The following is a 16,960-nucleotide window of genomic DNA, read 5'->3' as shown; positions in this document are numbered from 1 at the left end:
GAGCTGATCTAATTTTTACATGCGCAATGCGCCCACTCCCTTTTAAAGCACTGATTACCACCTTTCATTTGATATCAATACCGTACAAACACATTCCAGGGTTACCGCAGCTTCATTTCTTTTTTGCATTTTTTAAACACTATGGTTTTGTTCTACTTTAATATTTTTGAAACGTTTTAGGTTTCGTTTTAAAAGCATTTTAAGATTACAGACTTATTGTTCAAATAAATTTTATATTGAAACTGAATAAAATTAAAAGATAAGTAAATTGAAACATGTTAAATTGGACAAAAGTTTTAAAACTGCTTAAACCGATGAATGGCTTGATATATAATCTGAAGGATTCCACATTGGAATTCGAGCCCGAGAACCAAATAATAATTTTACTGATACTTAAAAAAAAACCAATTACTAATGCTGAAATTTCGAACCGTGTAGTGAGTCAGATGTTTACTGCTAGAAGTACAAGCAAAAACTGTGCCCGTGTTTCGTTTTACAGTCAGTGACTGAAACCCGCTTGCACTCGAATTGGATCTAACGAGTATAATTTGTCATTCATCCGATCCACCGATCCAAAGCTGTTGTGTTTTAAAAATCGGTTTCAATCACGGATCGTAGAACGTAATATGGGTCCTGATTCACTGCTCGATTTGCTGAACTCTGCCTCAGTCGCAAAATCTCAGAATTTATACCGGTATACATAATTTCAAGAACACAGGTTAAACCGGAATATTTTAGAAATTTTTAAGTTTCATTGTGAAAAAGTATGGGTATGGTCACCACAGCATGTCACCACAGCATTACACATATGTTGATCTCATCCATACTACATTTGCGCTTATGCCAATGCCACACCCGTTAAGCAGATTACGTATGTACGTACACATGAAAGTAAAGAGATTATTTGGACTTTAAAATACCTAGTTTCATAATGTGTAAAGTTAAATTTAGATTGGTAATTAATTTTCAAAATTCAAGAATGAAAAAATTTAATGTTAAATATGTACCTAAAGGTGGTTAAATTGTATGAATAAATATTAACTGGTACATGGAAGGTACAGTCTTCCCTATTATTGCATACGCTACTAGAGGCCTAGAGATGTGCAGTTTCAGCTTCCTTCCTGTAACTCACTCATGAGTAGTCCATAGTAAAGGAGCAACACGCATATTTTGTGAAACTTACCCGCCTCTGAGATAGCAGAATAACCAGTAGCATGACTGGCCTCTGACACATCGCTCATGGAACCCAGCCATTTGAGTGTCTCTGTCGATGAAGTGCTCTCTGAGCTGTTATTATGATGCTGCTGTTTGCCACTACTGCTATTGCCCGTACCTGCCGTGTCACGACCAAGCGTGGAGAGCAACAATGGTGTGGGTGAGGATGCCATTGAAGCGCAAGACACTGACGATAAATCATTCTGTGACCAATGGTGGGAGGATTGACGTAATAGCATTTCACTTTCTTGGCGTAATCTGAAAATAAAGAATACAATTTTTATTTTAACTATTATATTTAAGGAAAATAATTAGTAACAAAATACGGAACATATAGTTTATAATGAATTTCAATCTTGGATATAATTAAGCACAACTTAGTAAATTAGTTAAGGTTTTAAAATATAATGATATGGAAATGAAACTAAATACCCGTTATTATTAAATATACATATAGGTATATATACCGGAACGTTTACAACACTCAACTATAATGGGAACTAAAAATGTTAAATTTCGATGTAAGGCAAAAAACATTTTAAGCGCCCAAGCTCATTGCCTTAGCATCCACAGCGTTAGCAAATTGAATTTTAATTTTCTTAATTTTATTTTGTGCTACTATACTTTTTAGTTAGAAAAAAACCAGATTCGACTCTGAGAACTGCTTCCATATAATTATATTGATATTCGCCCCAAGGCCTAGGCAATCAAAATAATCGAAAGTTATATGCGCTAGCATATTTTTACTATATAATTTCTATAGAACATTGTTTAAAGAGAGTATCACAACTCCAACTGAAATATATGTATATATCGATCATTCAAGATCGATGAAAAATCACGCAACTAGTTCGACATCCCAGCAAAAGTCTAGTGACCGAAAATGTCGGCTAACAACAAAGAGTCCCTCCTTGTCCCCCAAATAAGTTGTACGAACAGTACAGCCCTTATATGTGTGAACAGTAGCAATCACATAAATAGGTACGATACAAAATGGAATTGTGACAAAAGTTCCCAATGCCCTTAAAATTGTCCCTTAAGATTTTACGCGTTTTATTGTTACAGATCGTCACAGGAACTAGGCGGTTAGCAGTTAGCAGTTTAGCAGTCAGGCTGTTATTCCTCATGACTAAGTGTTGCATGCTTTTCTGCGCCCTTGATACTGTTTTAGATATTTTTGGCGATTGGAATTCTAGCGTTAGCGAAAGCTGGAAGATAAGGGATGGTGCGATAGAGGATGTCGCGCTGCAGCCAATAAAAAGGAGGCAGTCTACAGACGCACTGAGATTGACTGTAACGGGAACAATGTGTTAGTACTATAGAAAGTTGTAGAAGGAAAATCCTGGAAGATTCTAGCCAACAGGCATAAACCGACTTATGTTGTTTTGTTGATTTTCCGGCATAAACCCAGATTTAGCCAAAAAACTCGTCGGAAGACGGATGATTTCAATTTCATTGAGCATTTCTATAGAAAGCGGCGACCTGGTAACCCATGGCTGGAGAGTGCTTATATTATGGAGGGAATACTTTCTCCTCATTGATATAAATTTGTAGTAAAATTAAAATCGTCAAGTGTTAGATAAATTTTAATTGAAAACTTAATAACAGAAAAACGCGCATCTTTTAATTACTTTTTTGATTTTTATATAAATATGTTAGCAATTTTATCCGGCAAAAAATCTGTCTACCCTGTAGGGAAAATCTCTAATTCAAAACTAGTGCGTCTCTAGTGCATTCAGAAACACTACTTGATCGCCATCCACATGCCTTCAACTGGTGAATTTAACATGAGGATGGTCCTAGGCGGTCATCTGCTGCATTACCCTCTCACTAGCCCTGAACCAGATAAAATTTTCCACTTTAGGGTTAGCGTAAAAATTACTAGCTTGGATCTAGTTCTTTTCTTCATACTAGTTCGTTGGCTTCGCCTGCTGTACGCCGCGCAAGGGTGGTTGTTCTATTCTAAAAAACAGGCAACGCCTTTACGTGGTATTTCGTTCTTTTGTGAAAATTGTTGCCTACTCGCAACGCAAAAGCGTTACACTTTTACCCTGTATAAAATGGCGGTGTGACAGTGCAACTCTGTGAAACTCTCAATTCGCTCTTGAGTTCCACATATACTCTGTTAATATGAGTGCACAAATCACCTTCGTTCTGCGCATCCACGTCACAGTTGACTATTTGAGCGAATGAAATAAAGGGCGAAAAAAACAAGAGCTAAAGGAAAATGACGGAAGAATTGCCCATAAAAAAGAGATGATCTAATGTTTACATGCGCAATGCGCAATCTTCTTGTGTGATTTGTGATATGAGTGAATATGGTGAGATGAAATGTTCTTTGTATGCACTATAAAGCTGGAGACATTGGTGCTTTATCGGTAACCGTATCGGTAACCTTATAACAGCTGATTCGACCAATCTTATGAGAATCAATGCAATCGATTATTGGTGCCGCTAAGGTCGTAACCGTATCGTAGGCAACCAATTGGGTTTGGTTTCCGTCGTAACGATAAACAGCTGATTACGTTAGGGATACGGATACAGCGATACGACATACGGCACCAATGACTCCGGCTTAAATGTTGACAATTTTCTGGGGCAGGAGTAAGACTATTAAGGCTTTACCATTTACTTAGGCAACAATTTATTTCAGAAAAGAAAACGCTATTAATTAAATGTAGCTTACTTTTTTTTTACAAACGCATTCTGGGAAAAAGATTTGTTTTGCATAAATCAAAATATGCAAAGCCGGTATAAATGGTGTAGTAGCTTTTGGCATAAGGTAATGTGTAATTAACCCTTCTGTTAAGTTAAGGTCATTTGATAACCTTTCTTGTTTTTTTGTTTTTCTGATATCTTTTGGAATTTCCTTTCACGACTTTGTGTGTTAAGCAAAATTGCTTCTAAAAAGTAAGATTTAGCTTAATCCAATATCCGATAATAAAAAAACTTACGTGGGTGAACCCTAAGGCCATTCCGTGACAAGAGCTGTTGTTCTGAACATAAAAAGAACTAATCGTGTATAAAATAATAAACAATGATAATAATTGGATACCATAGATCTATTAGAACATTTGGGCGAAATTTTCTGCTTTCAATTAGAGATATGAGGCTAGTTTACTTCCTTTATATTAGGTCATTTGAATGTTTGTCCGCTTTTCATACAAATCTTGCATGCGATTTTTAAGTAACTTCTCATTGAGCTACAAACGTGAAACTTTACACATAGGTTAGAACACCGTGACAAAAAATCCGTTAGGTGGCGCACGGATCGAAATAATTAGATAAGAATTTGAAAATTTTCAAACCAGCTTTTAAGTAACTTCTCGATGAGCCAGAGACTTGAAATTTCCAACTTTATGATTCGCTAGGGGGCGCACGGGATGAGATATTTAGAAAAATCGTACGAAACGGAGAGAATTTTGGGATTGATTTTTATGTAAGTTCTCATTGAGCTACAACTGTAAAACTTCACAGATAGGATAAGGCGCCGAGAAAATTCAAGAAAAGGAGAATATAATTCCGTTAGGTGGCGCACGGATCGAAATATTTAGATAAGAATTTTTAGATAAGAATTTGGAAATTTGGTGTTTTGAGTTTGATTTTAAAGTAACTTCTCATTGAGCTACAATCATGAAACCTCAGAGACAGGTTAAGATACCGTGACAAAGGAAAAAAAAGGAGAAAACAATTCCGTTAGGTGGCGCACGGATTGAAAAAATTAGATAATTATTTGGAAATTTGAAACCGGGTTTTAAGTAACTTCTCGATGAGCTAGAGGCTAAAATTTTAGAGCTTAATTCAGAGGTCGATGACAGCCGATGACACAATACAAAAAGTTTCGCTAGGGGCGCACGGACTGAGATATTTAGAAAAATCAAATGGAACGGAGGGAATTCTGGGATTGATTTTTATGTAAGTTCTCATTGAGCTACAAGCGTAAAATGTAACCGGAAAAATGTAAGAAAAGAAGAAAAAAAAAAAATAAAAACAATTTTAAGCACTTGCTATATATAAGTGGACAAAAATCAGCGAGAAATTAATGATATAAAGAAATATTCTTGCTAAACTTTGATTTTTAAATTTTGACATAGAAATTGCAAAAATATTTATGAGAAGTAAAAATATAAAGGTGGAGCGCAATTGATTGACTAATAACATCTCCTTTCCTACCAACTTTCCAATCCAAGTAATGTGCGCTCCACTTTTATATTTTTACTTCTCATAAATATTTTTGCAATTCCTATGTCAAAATTTAAAAATCAAAGTTTAGCAAGAATATGTCTATATATCATTAATTTCTCGCTGATCTTTGTTCAATTATATAAAGGAAGTGCTTAAAATTATTTTATTTTATTTTTATTTTCCTCAAGATTTATTGATACCTATATTGTCTATGCCGATTTCAAATGATAACTGCTTAAAGAGTGATATTATATTACGGAAAGCTTTTTACTACAGAATACAATCGGAACGTATGCCAGATCACTTCCGAAAGGTGATCCCACTTAAAAAACTTTTTTTTGTAATGTGTTTTGTTGTTAATTCTCCTATTAGCGGAACTAAGGACCTTCGGTATGGTAAGCCAGCATCCTTCGTATATACCATGTCTGCCATATCGCAAAAATACCGATATATAATCAATTAAACCAATAAATCTTAACAACTGCATCAAGAATTATCAAAATTTTTACCGATAAGCATTAAAAGTAACTACAAGAAATACTTATGTGAACCATAATATTCCACAATATTGTATTGAGCATAGAAATTCAGCATGTATCGTAAGAGTGCATATTAGGGATATGACTTTTTTTAAATAAAAAATACATATTACTAGAGGATGAGAAATCGTGAACAAACAACAAAAATAATGTTCTCACAAATATTTATTGCAAAATCCTTACGCAGGGAACGGCATTTGTACACTGAGAAATAATACTTTACGTTTCACTTCATATTCCATCATTTATTCAAATATTTAATTAACCTTAAAACATTACTGTGTGCCCTGTGTAAGCAAATTAATTAAAATATTGTGAATTTAAAGAAATAAACTTTAAATTTAAAGTACGAGGCGTTTTGGACACATAAACTATATCCCCAACTACCTTTATCGCTCGCTCCGCGCAGATATCACTACGCTGTTGGTTAATAATGGCGGATTCCTCTTTCACCCAGTGTTTTAGAAAACTTGTGTGTGCTTTTTTATACTTAACGAGCGATTGTTCCAATAATGCAAAATTATCTTCATGAAATCGGTGGTCAGAGAACCACCATGTACCATGTACCGCATATAAATCTGCAAGCTGGAAGTAATAGATCCTTAAAATTCGGCATGAGAATAAAAGATAAAATGGCAAGTATTGCCCTCGAATTCCATCGAGCGTTACTTAATGGCGGCAAGGGTTTGAATTGTATATAAGGAAACTCATTGTTTTTCTCGTAATACCTGAAGGCTTTTCCCAGCTCAAACAAATATTGCATATCGTCACGCCATTCAATATTCTCTACCTGTAACCGCTTATTATTTTATTTAAAGCTGTTTTTCAGATAGTCGTAGTCAACTATTAGATTCGAAACAAAATCGTACGCAATATTTGGAGAAGATGTTTTGCCATTTAATAATTCATCCATTGCATGTGTTAATATAAGATCAAGAACATGGTGCTGACAGCCAATGTATTGTGGCTGAGGTAAGGAAATACTGTTGAAATAAGTTTGCAATAGACTAACAACGCCATTTCGTAGTCCGGTGTTAACGTTTGTAGTATCAGAAACTAACATTTTTATCGATTTAAATAAGTCATATTTGTGTAAAGTATCTTCAATTCCATTATAAATAGTCGATGCTTTTCCGTTTTCAAGTTCTAGGACAGCCAACTTTACTTCTCTGTTTTCATTTTTAAGAACTATGACCTGAACTTCCTTTTTTCCAAACCTTTTACCATCGAAATGGAGGAGTATTATCTAGTACCTCTGCTGATCTTATGAAAGCTTTGTAAATTCGAAATTGCGAAGATCTAGGTATTTCAACTCCCGATTCTGCCAGTTTTTTGCAATTTTTTGTTGCTTTTCTTGTACTTACGTTGGCTTTTTTTACTAAAACAACGCCTGCAGTTGTAGATGATTTTTTTGACATTTTTTCAGGCTGATCGTAGTAGTCGCACTCGCTAGCCTCTTGATATTCAGTATATGTTGAAATTACTGACTCTGATCTACCTACTGAACACTCATCATCACAAGGTTGCTGTTGCTGCACCCGCTTAATTTTAGAGGGATGTACTCTAGTTTTTTTTATTTGTAGTGTATCCTACTTCTCCATTAGACCTTTTTTGTATTTGGTATAAGTCTTTGTCTTCCTTGCTTAGCCACTCGCCTTTCTCATTTGTAATGTCAAACGCTTTTCCAAACTCTGTCAAAATATTTCTACAATTCGGATACTTCAAAAACTTGCGGTAGTGCCCAAGAAGCTTCACAGTTTTCCGTTCCACCGAAGATTTTGCCATTGCTGGAAAATTGAGTTTGTTTCACAAATCGATTAATTCTTTTGAAATTGTTTTAAATCTATTTTTAGAAGATGTTTCGGTGTTGACCAAAGCATTATATCTCCCGACAATAACCGCCTCTTTGGGAATCTTACATAGCTCAAACTAACTTTTTTCAATATTTGGTATTTGTCGCCGCTTCGTTTTGCTTTTTTCAAATGTAATCAAATTTTTTTCCTATTTTTGGCGTTTTTCTTTACATTGTTATCACTCTTTTTAAAAGACATTTTCTAAACAAAATAAAAAGCGTGAAGTTATTGATTCAAGCTCAAGATACATGCAAAACATTCAATGGACTCCCTGCGTGACGTTTTTAGAAAAATAAGGGAAATTATTATCATAACCCGTCTTTATTAATCAAAACTCATTGCATGATGCCATGTATATATATTTTTTCCCCAAAAAAATTTTAAGTCATATGCCTAGTGCATACACATGTTTATAAACCTAAAATTTTTCTATAACCCTAAGAATAATCGATAAAATTTAAAAAAGCCCTAAAAACAACATCTGAGATTATAAACTTTTAAACCGATATATATTGAAAACATAGGACTGGTCATCTCGTGACCTTAACAACACATGTGTAAGTTTTTCTGAACGTAACAGAGGGGTTAATAAAAACAAAACATAAAGTACGCTGACAAAGAAACCAGTCTGGGCGAGTCTCAATGATTTGCTATTGACTTATAATAATATTATTTGTCTCTTGTTATTATAACTTTATTATTTTGCTTTAATTATAAGATTTATTTTACTAGCTCTTGTTCAGCTTATATGAATATTTAATAAACAAGCAATTAGTGCTAAGTGCTAGCGCAAACGATAAGCACAAAAAAGTTGTTAAATAGAAAATTTTATTAATTTTCTGATACGACGGAAGTAAAAGAACAACATGTGTTGCGACACCTTACTAGACTTCAATATTTGTAACGAATATTAGCAACACTAAGGGGTACTGTCATCTCTAAGCCGATGCTAAACAGTGACTTGTATGCACATCAATAATTCAATCATTATGTCTACACATATGTACGTACACGCAGCTGAGAAGCAACGCACACACACATGCAGGTATCTTATCTGAGATGCTCCAAAATGTATGCCATTATAATTGTGGATGTGTCACTCACAAATACACGCGCATATGAGAAGTTAGACACGTGCATCTGTAGTTATAATTATATGGCAGTAACTAAGTAAATTCTGGAAGCGCCTTGAAGATGCAACGAGGAAATCACACAGAATAAAAGCAGCAACAGTAGAGGCGCGACAATCAGTTTGGTTCAAGCAAGCTATTGGTTGCAAAGTATAAGTGTTATTGTGAAGTACTTTAATAAAGGCCATTTTTGCATTATTCAATATTGGAGTAATTTATTCAACAGTTTAGCGATTCGAACGTTAGAAGAGAATTTAGGATAAGCGGAATTGCAGTAAATTCGTTACAATATGTTAATTTCATTTGCAATTTTTATGCAAAGGGTCATGGCCTAGTCTACTGGCTCTACATATAAATATATTAGAAAAGCAAAAGAAAAAAGTTGAAGACGCGATATAGCTCCAAGAAGATTAAGGCCAAGCTTCCCTTTCAATTAATGTCTTTAGTTTTGTATGTTTTTACTTTTTTCTACAAACTGGCGGGACCGGACCTATTATTATTATTACTAGGCTTGGAAGCACTGCGAACTTTGTGCAGATCTATTGTGCATGACCTTTCTTCCTTTTTATCTGGAGGCTTTTGATGTATCTAAGTACCTCTACAGGCTTTTTACTCCATATCACATAGGGATTAAGAGTACATTTTTCGCAACAAATCGATAGCTTTTCGATAAATTTTTGGTTCCGTAAATGATGCATATGATAACCGGATAAATTTTCTATAAAAAAACCTTTAAATCGTCAGTTAAATATCGATAGCTCATTGTCAACATTTATTGTCACACTACAACAAACTGATAGTATGCCCATAACCCGCCGATAACATACCAATAACACTTCGATAATAAACCATTAGCACTTCGATAACAACATGCCAAATTAGTAAGGAGGGACGCACTCTCATTAGAGAAACACGTGTCACTCTAGCTCAACTTTGATCTGGGTACTGTAACAGGTTATACTCTTAATTATTCAGAATCAACCCCGACATACAAAATATATGTCCTGCTTGCAATGTGTCCCCACATGACACCAACCATCTTTTCAATTGTATTGTCGAAGCAACGCCTCTAACACCCCTCTCATTATGGTCCACCCTGGTGAAACAGCAAGTTTCCTTGGACTTCCGTTAGAGGACATTGATGAGAATTTGTGATTGGTCGCAAATATTGGATGTTGCGAAGCACTGCTACAACAACAACATTCTCCTTCTCGCTGTCTTTCCATTTTTTCTATTCTCTTTTTCTTTGTTTTCTTTTTCTGCCCAAAATTGAATACGGTTGGCTTAATTTACAATGAAAATTAATAACACGTCTTAGTTGACACCTTAACACTCGAATAATGTCTTTGTAATGCACCATTTTACGCCCACTCAGCCGCAAGCTTTATTATTGAAATCCGAATACGATAATTAACATGAGGCAAGTCATTGATTAATATATCGATAAATATGTGTAAATATGTGTGACAACATAGCAGGTATGTCCATGTGATAGGTTTTGTGTACTAAATATATCTAACAATCAGTGTAGTTACATTAGGGTAGGTCTTATGAGGATGATATATTTTTCCTGATCGTTGCAAAAACGAAAGTCGATTCATGGTATAAAAATAGAAAAATAAAAAAAAGAAAAAAACTCTGTTTACATATGTGTTCCAGTTACCACTAGACAAAAATATATCATAAAAAGACACACCCTAATGCGCATTTGAGTGTGAATAAAAAAGTTTTCTTTTGGTATAGTGGAAACATTGTTCAGGATATCGGAAAAGATAGCCTGTAAGAATTTTAGCTTTCTGTTTCAATCGCCTCATCGCGATTTAAGTTTTACCATAAAAATCTTAGGGAAGTCACATACATTTTGAGGTTAAGCTGTTACCCCGAATAATTAATAAAAGAGTCAAATTAGTCATATTCACTTCATTAGTGCTACAAAATTAGTACAGTAAGATATTAAGATCTTTTTTAGTACAAAGTTAAATAAAAATATTTGACTATTACATAGCGTGGACCCATGAAAAAAAAATTAAACAAAGATAAGGTAAGAAAATAACAATGTTAAAATAAATATCAAACTTATGAAAAAACAAGAAATAAAATTGCACTTAAAAAACTACTCTGACTAGTAGATGGTTTTTCTCCTAAGGATCATTTAGAAAATAAGCAAAGATATATACTTTAAGGTTGCTTTTGTTAAATATGTTTCTTAAACTCGCAGGGATTGCATTCCAAATACGAATAGCGTTGACGTAAATATCCCGGCTGAGGCCAATGAGTTAAAGTGAGGGACAATACATTCACTCAGTCGAGGTGATCTGGTAAAGCTTAACTTTTCAAAGATATAGCTAGGCATTTTATTAGTAATCAATTTGTAAAGAAAAAAATGTAGTTTTTGGCCTTAAGGTACTCTAAAACTTTACAGCCCAAGAGGCTGTTCCTCCATGTGATTAAAATTTGAAAGACCATAGACATAACGCGTCACGTTATTGAATAACACGCTGATATTATGTGAGGTATTGGCATCAAGTTTTCTATATACAACTTCGGCATATGTTATGAAATCCAGATCTACGAAGATTTCTTAAAGTAGCAAACACCTTGCCTGTAACAGAGATTATGTGGTCTGTAAAGGTTAGTGTTGAATTTATCAGAAACCTAGGTTAACGTTTGGCAACACATACGACTTCCTACAATTTAAATGTAAGCCATTGGCAATTGCCCAGTTGTATATGGCTAACAGGTCTAGGTTTAGGGTGTCACATAGGCGATAGGCTTGCTTAATGGGGTCAGAGAGATGGATTTAAATAGTATATCATCAGCATATGCATGAAGACGCGAATGTTGGCAAACTCGAAAGACATCATTTATAAAAGTACTGAAGAGCAGAGGACCATGAATAGATCCTTGTGGCATTCCCCTTTAACAGCTTTAAGTTGTGATACTTCAGATCCGATCCTGACAAGTTGACACCTATCTGATAGATAAGCTTCCATAAGTTTTAAACAACTTGCAAAAAAGCTTTTCGAACCTTTTTTCTAGAACGTTCAATTTCCTACAAAAATATGTATAATTATTAATTTTGGGTAGTAAGGGTTGGAGCTCTGGTACACTTTTTATAAAAACTTAAAAAATTCGCGAAGAGGCACCTCCAATTTTAAAGATAAAACGTTGAAATGTTTACATGTTCTGAACAATGCATGAACAAAAAAAAAAAAAACAAAAAAAAAAAAAACCACATACCCGGACTTGGCATGACGTAGCCCAGGATTATTTTTTATAAGCGCGACCGAATGCCGCTTATGCAGAAAGGTGTTCTACGCAGAATTACTGTGCATCGCGCGATTTTTTATTCCAAATTTTCTACTTTTTTTGTAAAATAAATAAATAGAGTTGAATGAAAAAGGTCCATTTTCCTCGTTGGTACTATTTAAAAATTTTTCATTCGTTGGAACAATTTAAAGCATCTGGTACCAACAAGCAAGCAGTGAATTAGATAAAATGGCTGTATGCTTGTGTTCTTGGAAAGTAAACAAATAAATCATTAAATTTTACAACAATACGCAAATTTAAACAAATGAAAATAGCTGATTGTGGTTTTATAATTATTATAAAGTGTACTTATGTATAAAATTCTTGTGAAAGTGTTCGTATGTAGATAAAAAGTGATAGTTATACCATGGTAACTTTAACTACCAATTACTAGCAAATTGGTAATAACAATTAAAAATTGCTTACTGATTCTCGTTGGGGAACTCCCTGAGAACCTATGTGCAAAATTTCAAAGTTCAACCCCCTTTGGTTTACGAATAAAACCAATTGTTCCCTTAATGTATAGCCGACCCATAGAAACTGCTAGAAGAACATCAAAGTTTGATGAAATTGTATTTTTAAGAAAATAAAATAACTCCCACCAAAAATGAAATAACTCCCAATGCCTGAATTACAAACAATGAAGTAAGTCCCAATAAAAATGAAATAACTCCCAATCTCAAAAAATTATGAAATAACTCCCAAAGAAATTTTATTGGGGATTATTTCATTTGGGAGTCATTTTATTATGAAATAATTACCAGCAAAAATTATGAAATAAGTCCCAATGAATTGGGAGATATTTCATAATGAAATAAGTCCCAATTTGTATGGAAAATATTTGGGTGTTATTTCATTTTTTTGTTGGGAGTTATTGCATTTGGGAGTTATTTCACTGCATCGATATTTATTCTAATATTTCATAGAAGATGTCGTGAAAAAATCATTTAGATCGGAGCTATATATAATATATATCGCATACAACCGATCGTTCAGATAGAAAGATTTTTGGCCATTTCTCCCTTAGTTTCCAATATAAAAACGTTTAACTTGGTGATATATATTCGAATATATCATAGAAGATTTCCTGTAAAAATTATTTCGATCGGAGCTATATATAATATATATCCCATAAAACCGATCGTTCAGATAAGGGGTTTTTTTGCCATTTTTTATTATATATTTATCTTAAAAATCGCTTAGGTATGTACATATGTTCACTAAATATTTCTTATCTTATACATCCGATTATTTGGAGATTACGAACGGGATAAGTTTATTGTTCAGCCCCATTCATGAAAGGTATGAAGTCTTCGGCACAGTCCCGTCCTTACTTGTGTTTTTTTTTTTTTTTGTTTAACTGTCTGGTTGTTCAGTCAGTAAGTAATGCTAGTTACTCGGTATTTAATATATACATATATGCATAAGGGATGTCCTTCTACGCAGAAGGGTGTACTACGCAGAAGGACATCACCGTGGCGGTAGCCACGGTTATACCACACACTCGGACTTGGCATGGCGTAGCCCAGGGTTATTTTTTATAAGCGCGGCCGAAGGCCGCTTATGCAGAAAGTGTTCTACGCAGAATTACTGTGCATCGCGCTATTTTTTATTCCAAATTTTATATTTTTTGTAAAATAAATAAATAGAGTTGAATGAAAAAGGTTCATTTTCCTCGTTGGTACTATTTAAAAAGTGTTTCATTCGTTGCAACAATTTAAAGCATCGATTTTTTTAAATAAATTACGTTTACTTCGACGACGCTATTCAAGTTTTCTTGTAATTGTAACTTTTACATATGTTTGCTGTATTTTTCAAATCTCATTGTAACTGATTATATAGTATAAAGATACCATTTCAAATTTTGATTTGGGATTTATTTCATTTTTTTGGGACTTATTTCATTTGGGAGTTATTTCATTTTTTGTTGGGACTTGTGGTTTCATTATGAAATAACTGGCAAATATTGGGAGTTATTTCATTTCCTTCTTTGGGAGTTATTTCATTTATTAAAGTTGGGAGTTATTTCATTTTTATTGGGACTTATTTCATTGGGAGTTATTTCGTGGGAGTTATTTCATTTGGTAGTTATTTAACTGCGCCATAAATATCACCAAGTTTTACTTTTTAATATTAGAGATTAAGGGAGAAATTGCCAAAAATATTTCTATCTGAACGATCGGTTGTATGGGATATAACTATATATGGCTCCGATCAAAGTGATTTTTTCAGGATATCTTCTATGATATATTAGAATATATATCATCGTGTTTCACGTTTAGACTTTCTAAATTGCGGCAGGAATGACCAAAATCATCTTATCTGAGCGATCGGTTGTTTGGGAGATATATTTTATAGTGGTCCGATCCTATCGGATCCGACAAATGTCTAATGTAATACAAAAATACATCCTTGTGCCAAATTTCATTGAGATATCTCAAAATTTGAGGGACTAGTTTGCGTTCAAACAGACAGACGGACGGACGGACAGACGGACGTGGCTATATCAACTCAGGTCGTCGCCGTGATCAATTCGGTATACTTAATGGTGAGTCTATCTTCTATATTTCTCAACGTTACAAACATCGGACCAAAGTTAATATACAATTTCATTTTCATGAAAGGTATAAAAAGCAGACAGACCAACGAATAGACAGCAATAGCAATAATTGCAGTAGTGGCTGTTACAACAACAATTAAATGCAATATTTCTAAGCATGTTTGGAATGCCGCTGCTTTGGGCGGCTATCTCGTGGCACCAACAATGCAACACCGGCAAATACAGACTGTCTAGGGATTACAATACGTACATTTATTAGATTGGTAAGCGAATAATCCAAAGTTCAATAAAATGATATATTTGTATGGTCATATATATGTAGATATTTAACTATCTATAAAAGCAAAAAACTATTAGAAATCTCATAAAAATTGCAAGTCAAAAAACTGTAGAATAAAAACAATTAACAACGCCTCGTTGCAAGTACACAATAATTGTTGTTGTTCGAGTAGCGGAATAAATCGAGTACTCAGACATTTACTGATATCGAAGTATTTGCACGCTGATTTGAATTTATTTTTATGACCAAAGTTAATTCGCAAATAATGACAATAAGCTAGACGATTGATTGAGTGACTTTCTGACAGAATTTGAGTTAGTCAGTTGCACACCTTTTGTGATATATTGAAATGAAAATTGATGTTGCAATCAAAAGTGCAATAAAATAAAATTTTAGAATTAAACAAAGAGGTTTTTATGAAAAAAAGTATGTGGCTTACGTCACGTAGCTTGACTGGATATTTAAACTCCTACAAAAAAATTCTGATTTGATTGGCGAGCAAATTAATGAGTAAAGCGTGCTTGTTGTTGCAATGCGATTGGAATGCTAGGTTCGTGGTGCCACAAAAGCTATAAAAATCTTCTAGATTAAATTTTGGACTAGTAGGTAGGAAGGTGAAATGGCTGCGACCCTGGTCGCCCAAGTAGCTAAAGCCAAGCCAAGCCGTTTTGATGCCATGTAACTCGTCTAAAAACCTACGGAATGTTACGGTCAATGTATTACAACCAGCCAGAGTTGTTGATAAAATTAAGAATATTAGGGATTGCTATCACAGATAACTCTCTGAGGTCTTCTAGAAACGAGGTTCCAAGGAACCTTAGCCGGGCTCTAGCTAGAGCCGGGCATTTACACATAAAGTGTTTTACTGTTTCCCTGGCATTTGGATCTTTGCAGCTTCTGCAATAGTCGTTATACGGAATGCCCATCTTTTCCGCATGCGTACCTACTGCCCAATGACCGGTGCAGACTGCTATCAGTTTGCGTCATAGTTTCCATCATAGTTTGGCCAAATGAATTTTGATATTGCACAGGTGGTGATGTTATTCCCCTCTGTTTGTGCTTTCTTCAAGTAGAAGCTTTGGATATTTCCCTTGGCTACTGCTAAGGGTATGCCTACTTCGACACTGGTCATTTCCTCGTTCATCTCCGATGAGCCCCTGCGTGCTAGTTCGTCGGCCTTCTCGTTACCCTCTATCCCCTATGACCCGGGACTCAGATAACGCGTAGTTATAAATTGGTGGATAACTGGGATATGAGTCGCTTACAAGCCCACACTAATTTTAAGTTAATGTGTGGCGAGGAAAGCGCTTTTATCGCTGCTTGGCTATCCGACAGGATGCAAACTTTACCAGCTACATTCAAGCCCTCCAGTGATGTGCAGGCTTGCCAAATGGCGAGGGTTTCTGCTTGAAACACGCTCCAGTGCGATGGGAATCTGAATGATGCAGACAAATCTAGGGACTCAGAGAAGACTTCGGCCCCCACTCCCGATTCCATCTTGGAGCCGCCAGTGTAGATTTGGATGTCGTCGACCCTTATGCCCGGGTTTCTCTTCCACTCGTTCCTGCTTGGAATGGCGGTATTACAACCGTACTCAAACTTCAGTTTGCGAGGGTAGTAATCTGTATCGCTACTACGTGTACCATCCGGAAGATTCTTTAGGATACTACTATGCCCTTGCTGAGTATCCTTCCAGCACCCAGACTCCCTGAGTCTCAGTGCGGTTTGTGACGATGTACAAAGTATTTCCAAGTCGATCCGAAGCAGGTGCAAAATGGGATCTAAAGCAGCTGTGCGGCAAGTGCGTCCGGCCCCTATGGCACCAACGCACGCTGTGCGCTGGACTTTTTGCAGGCTGGTGAGATTGTAGCTCTTACTTAGAGCTTCCC

The 16,960-nt window shown here is 35.1% G+C and overlaps 1 protein-coding gene across 2 annotated transcripts in view; it reads right to left on the bottom strand.

Moving 5' to 3' along the window:
* The window catches only part of Shrm (Shroom), a 631,603-nt gene that overhangs the window by 337,191 nt on the left and 277,452 nt on the right, over positions 1 to 16,960 (bottom strand). For both annotated transcript variants that reach the window (XM_067775904.1, XM_067775905.1), the window contains one exon: positions 1,184 to 1,473. In XM_067775904.1, coding sequence (XP_067632005.1) covers positions 1,184 to 1,473 — 290 coding nt within the window. The remainder of the gene's footprint in view (positions 1 to 1,183; positions 1,474 to 16,960) is intronic.

This window comes from Eurosta solidaginis, chromosome 3 (genome assembly GCF_040869045.1).
Source record: "Eurosta solidaginis isolate ZX-2024a chromosome 3, ASM4086904v1, whole genome shotgun sequence".
Taxonomy (NCBI): Eukaryota; Metazoa; Arthropoda; class Insecta; order Diptera; family Tephritidae; genus Eurosta; species Eurosta solidaginis.
This window is presented reverse-complemented; position numbering and strand designations above follow the sequence as displayed.